A 6518-nucleotide genomic window follows, 5' to 3' on the forward strand; every position below is an offset into this window, starting at 1 on the left:
CGTTAGAACCTGAATTCGTCCCGGGACGATTTCAGGACAATCTTTTCGCTGTGGATTGCAAGGACATAGAGTAGCAGATTGTCCTTAGAAAGGATTTGGAGGAAGAACTGATTCTGGGGACGAACTCAGATTCGTACAGGCAGTTCGTACGTACTAACCATACATATTTTCATAATTTTCTTTAGTTCGTCCCATACTAAAGTTAGTTCATACGGACTAACAACACTAACAAAAATGAACTTCTGAGGGGTTTTACACCTCTAGTGTGTGTGTGCACGATTGCTTAATTATAATCACACTCTCTCAGACTCAATAAAAGTGTAAAATACAAACTCTATTTACGATGAATCCTATCTAATATGACTTGAAGTCTTCAACAGTCTGGAGTATGATTTTCCTGAAAAATTAGTACACATAAATAACAAAAATAATATATCTAATATATGTTAAGAGAAATAGTAATCAAAATAATAATATTTGAAATCATCAAAAATACACTTTATATGAAAAACATAGTTATGAAAACTAAGTTGCAACAGGATGAAACTTCTATTTAACCTGGTTCGGTATTTGCATTGGTACCTTATGTGCTATTAATGAAAAGGAAAATAATTTGAATATTGGTTCTGAAGTTTTTGTTGAAGATGATCATGTTGCTGAACATGAAGATAAATCGGGACCAGATAAGTTTATTGGAGATGGAAATGTTGCTACTCTGAGTTTTCCCACTTCTATGAGTATTTATAGTGTTGGAGTTGATATCATGCTGAAAGATGAAGAAATTCAAATTCCAAATGCAAAGATGGAAGATGCCATGCTTTTACAAAAGGTGGATAGCTTGAAGAATAATCTTGGTATTTTTAAATTCTTCAAATTGCAAACTAAAACTTTTTAAAGAACTTCAATCATTAGGTCTATTGGAAGATCTTCCTAGAAGAAGGAATGTTAACTTGAGACTACATAACAGTGGTGGAGATTTTTCCCCTTCTATTATCTAAAATATCTTATTATGTTGACTAGAATGGTAGTGAAGCCTTTATAGAGGCTTTTTGTTATCTTACACATGGCATTTGTGATGAAGGCTTGAAAGTTGCAGTTTGTTCTTATTCAGGGTCAATTGAAGATGAAAAGGTTTGGTGTCTACAAATGGTTGTTGAATTACATCGGATATGAAATTTCTTGTTCATGTAGGGTGCTTCGTTGGCGAGCTTCAAAAATGCATGTCCAAGATGTGGAGTGGTAGCTTTATGGCTACTTGGATTTAATGTTATGTATAAATTTTTCTATTTGCATAATGAAATTAGAGTAATGGAGTTTCAGATTCTTACTATTTTTCAATTTTTATCTGTCTAGGAATTCTGAGATACTAACCAACCTTTTCGGTTGTCTAATTTTTGGTGTCCCCTTCACCCCCATCTTGTTCAAAATGAAGAGTAGTGGATCTTGTCTCTATTATGATTTTTTTCAATTTTTCTCAAATTTTTTCTTTCTTAGGTTTATTTTGCTTTTCAATAATGACTATCTTCCTTTTGTTAGGAAAGATAACTTTATTAGTTTTTTAGTTTCTTGATTATAATATTTTTTTCCTGCAATTTGCAATTTCAAAAAAAAAAAAATAAATAAATAAATAAAATAATAGTGAGATGCCCCGCAACCAAATAGCGAATTTTTTCGCGTTCCATTGGATCAACCGAGCGAGGCGTTACATTCGTTTGAAGTTCGGCTGGAGAAGTGCTAAGATGCGGTGATAAAGAAAAATATGAGAAGGTGATGATCGGGAAGGCATGAACTTTGGTGCAATATGGAAGCTATGATTCAAAATATTTCGGTGGGGACTCTGGCGACGGCCGCGGTAGTCCTCGTTGGCGTCGCCATCATCGGCAAGTTTCTCCTCAATCAGCGAAGACATCCCAACACTCCACCAGGTTCTTCTTTTTAGCAAGAAATTAGCTTTTCATTGACTAGCTTGGTCCGGTTTTTCGGCTTGATACTACGAATCCCATTATATTTGTCAAGAAATGACCATTTGATTTCATATTCACTGAACATCGATTTTTTTTTTTGTTCATACATAATCTTTCTCTCCCTTCCAATACCATAATATCATGTATTTTCTCCTTGAATCTGCCATTGAGCTCTGCTTCATGTTGGCGTTTCTCATTGGAAAGAGGCTCCTTTCTTCGTTGTTGAGTTTTGTTCATCTAGCTGAAGTATTCGTTAATAATGGGTTTTTGATGATTCATAGCAAGTTTATGCTGGTATTTGCTTGATGGTGCTTTTTTTGGTAGAAGTTTATTTTTTACGTTTCGATTTCATGTGTTGTTTTAGCTGTACCTGGATGGCCTTTAATTGGGAATCTGCTTCAATTGAGGGAGAAAAAACCCTTCCTCACATTTGTAAAATGGGCTGAAGATTATGGTCCGATTTACTCGATTAGATGTGGAGCTTCCTCTATGATTGTTCTCAACTCGACTGAACTTGCCAAAGAGGTACAATGTAAAATACTCGTTTCTTACCCAATACTTGATTATCAGCTCAACATTTCATTATTTTGTACATATTTTTTCTTAGAATTTGATTCAACAATTTTATTAAAATAAGCAGAGTTTAAAATAGATGATTTATGGTAAATATAAATTAGTTTTTTTTTTTTGACAAAATCATGTTTACTGTATTGTTATTTTTAAGGGAGATTTATATACATACCACTTTATACTACTCTATTTACATATTTAACACTTAAAATTTAAATATTACATACATACCACCCATAGTTCATTTTCATATCAAATATGAGTGGTAGAAATGAAATATATGAGTGGTAGGAAAGACATATAAGTGGTATATTTGATATTAAAATAAGATAGAATGGTATGCATGTAATATTAAAGTTTTGGGTGTTATATATGTAAATAGGATGTTATAAAGTGGTATGTATGTAAATTGTCCTATTTTTTAATAGCTCTAATTCAAAATTTAAATGTGTATTAGATTTTAAATTTATTTCGATAAAACTCTTTTAAATATTTATGTATGGGCTTTTATGGAGATATTGTTTGCTGTGGATTTGATAAGTGTTGAACATTCTTGTACGTAAATCCGCACCTAATAGCTTCTAGATTTTATATCATGTTTGTTGCCTATGAATTTTGTGATTTGCTTCCTCTTGTGACTGTTGTATGGAGTAAATAAGGTTTAACAAGATAGAAAATACCATGGATTTTATAGAAAGAAGTTGGTTTGGTTTGGTGTGAATACTTTAAGTGTAATAGCTAAATAAAGAACGAGGGAACCTATGTTGCACCGATACACCTATTTACGAAGGCGAGCTATATCTGATACTGATACACAGATACGCGTTCGATACGGCACCGATACGTGTCAGATACGGCTTTTCCATATCCAATTAAAATACTATTTAATTTCAAAAGGACACACGTATCCGATACACGTTTCTTTTGAAAAAAAAAGACACGTCGTATTTACTTTCACGGTTGCGAGCGATGTTCTCTCATTTTCGAGATGGATTTGAGTCTCTTGATGATATGGAAATATTAGAAATTGCTAATCTTTCACTAGATGAGACTGAATTAGAAGCTATGATATTTATTGAAGATGATATAGAAGTTTAAAGACAAACCATTGAAGAAGCTAGTCATATCATTCTTTCTATTGAATAGTTGAAACTACATATGCTAGATAATTTATGTTTATGCTTTTGTTGTTGTACTAGACATTTAATGGTTACTTTTATTTTGATATTTATGAGCTACAAGGCTACAAATGATGTTCTTTTTTTTATAATTTCAAATATTATGCTTTGATTGCTTTCTTAATTTTATGTATGATATATAAATTATAATGTCGTGTCCGCGTCGTACCTGTATCATGTATTTTTAAGAATTGGTGTGTCCTGTATCCATATCGTGTCCTATCCGTGTCATCGTATCCGTATCGGTGCAACATAGGAGGGAACCAATGGAGAGAGAATGGGAGAAATAAAGGAGAACATTATTTAAAAGAATATAAAAGAGAGCAAAGAAAACATGTTTTACTCGACTTATGGAGAACTATCTTCACAAAGTGTTTGTTGGTGTTTAAAAGAATTAGATGGTTCTCTAGACATGGGTGATGCTATTATTTTGGGAAGCATTCAAGTAATGATTTTTCGGTAATATTTAAATCTTCTCTATTTAGTTTCTCTCATTGCTTCTGCACAATTTTCTCTTGTATTTGGTTTTAGACATTTTGGTTCTTTTTTTTTTGTTATGAGTTTGTATTTTTTAACACTGCCGTTGCCAGGTCTCAAGTCTTGGATGAGAAAAGTAGAGGGTTGCGTTAGGTAGTCGACAGCCAGCGTAATACTTATCGAATATTAATGACATGAATCCTTTAAGAATTTGTGTTAATGCTAGGGCGTCCCCTGGAAGTGACGTGTTGTATGGCCTGAATACAGTGACAAGTGTGCAAGGGCCGCTGCACCGGCGCCCGAGTGCAGTGTTAAATAGGCAAGGGTTCCCATATCAAGGATGAATGTGGGCAAAGAAGCTAGTCCATGAAACTAAAATTAGGATAGGAACTTGGAATATAGGTTCCCTTATAGGAAAATTAATGGAATTAATTGATATTATGATTCATAGGAAGTTTAATATTTTGTGCATTCAGGCAACTAAGTGGGTTGGAGAGAAGGCTAAGGAAATTGATAGTTTAGGATTTAAACTTTGGTATTCGGGTAAGAGTCGTACTAGAAATGGTGTAGGTGTTATTATAGGTAAGAGTTTAAAGGATAATGTTATAAAAATTAATAGGATTGGAGATAGAATTATAGCTTTAAAGATTATTATTGATGATAAGATTGTTAATATTATAAGTGCTTATGCTCCTCAAGTAGGTTTGGATATGAGTTCTAAATTAAATTTTTGGAATGACTTAGAAGAATTAATACAAAATATACCTCTTGAAGAAAGAGTTTTTATTGGAGGAGATTTAAATGAACATGTTGGTAGAGAGGTAGATGATTTTAAAAGCATTCATGGAGGCCATGGATTTGGAACGACGAATGAAAGTGGAAAGACCATATTAGATTTTTGTTTAGCTTATGATTTTTCAATTGCTAATACCTTATTTAAGAAAAGGAATGAGCATCTCATCACTTATAAAAATGGATATAGTACAACCCAGATTGACTATTTTCTTATTAGAAAATTAAATCGTTTAGATTGCAAAGATTGTAAAGTTATTCCGAGTGAAAATTTATGTACCCAACATCGATTATTAGTTTTGGACTTTAAGATAAAGGGGCATAAAATAAAAAATAAAGTAAAACAATTTTCTAGAATTAAATGGGGGCATTTAAAGAATATTAACAAAAATATTTTTGGAGATAAGATTTTAGATCGTAAGATTTTGTCTGTGCATGAGGATGCTAATATTATGTGGGAAAAAGTGGCTAGTGATATTAAGAATATTGCAAAAGATGTCCTTGGAGTATCAAAGGGAAAAGCTCCTAATAGTAAAAATAGTTGGTGGTGGAATCCAATTGTGCAAGAAAAGATTAAAAATAAGAAGATTTGTTATAAAAATTGATTTAATTTTAAAAATTCTGATAATTGGGAAATATATAAAGTGGCTCGTAAGGATGCTAAGAAAGCAATATGCGATGCAAAGACATTAGCTTTTAGTGATTTATATAATAGATTAAATACTAAGGAGGGAGAAAGATATATGCATAAGTTAGCCAAACAAAGAGATAGGAGTAGTAAGGATTTAGTTCAAGTGAAGTGTATTAAAGATGAAGATCAAAAAATACTTTTCTTAGAAGATGATATTCAACAAAGGTGGATGAGATATTTTGCTAAACTTTTTAATGAAGAGTGTGAAAATAAGATTGACTATAGTGACCTTAGCACCCTAAATGAAAATAAAGATTTCTATTTTTATCGGCGTATTAGTAAAACTGAAGTTAGAGAGGCTTTAAAGAAAATGAAGGGTGGAAAAGCTGTTGGACCTGATGATATTCCAATAGAGGTGTGGAAATGCTTAGGAGATGAAGGAATTTCATGGCTTACTAAACTTTTTAATACTATTTTGAAGACTAAGAAGATGCCAGATAAGTGGAGAATGAGTGTGTTAATTCCTATTTTTAAGAATAAAGGTGATGCACAAGATTGTGCGAATTATAGAGGTATTAAGTTAATGTGTCATACTTTAAAACTATGGGAGCGAGTTTTGGAGCATAGGTTGCGGCGTGATACTAATGTTTCTCAAAATCAATTTGGATTCATGCCGGGTAGGTCGACTATGGAAGCCATACATTTATTAAGAGGTTTGATGGAGAAATATAGAGAAAATAAGGAGGATCTACATATGATATTTATTGATTTAGAAAAAGCATATGATAAAGTTCCAAGAGAAGTGCTATGGAGAGTTCTTGAAAAGAAAGGAGTCAATAATGCTTATATTCAAATCATTAAAGATATGTATGCAGGAGCTATTACATGTGTTCAAACACAAGGTGG

General features: G+C 32.5%; 1 protein-coding gene across 1 annotated transcript in view; it reads left to right on the plus strand.

Annotated features, from left to right (window-relative positions):
- Positions 1–1658: 1658 nt before the first annotated feature.
- The window catches only part of LOC110093775 (ent-kaurene oxidase 2-like), a 17692-nt gene continuing 12832 nt past the window's right edge, over positions 1659–6518 (plus strand). Inside the window, exons 1-2 of the mRNA XM_028697236.1 lie at positions 1659–1925; positions 2329–2489. Of these exons, the coding sequence (XP_028553069.1) occupies positions 1802–1925; positions 2329–2489 (285 nt within the window). The 5' untranslated portion in view covers positions 1659–1801. The remainder of the gene's footprint in view (positions 1926–2328; positions 2490–6518) is intronic.

This window comes from Dendrobium catenatum, unplaced genomic scaffold (assembly GCF_001605985.2).
Source record: "Dendrobium catenatum unplaced genomic scaffold, ASM160598v2 fragScaff_scaffold_906, whole genome shotgun sequence".
Taxonomy (NCBI): domain Eukaryota; kingdom Viridiplantae; phylum Streptophyta; class Magnoliopsida; order Asparagales; family Orchidaceae; genus Dendrobium; species Dendrobium catenatum.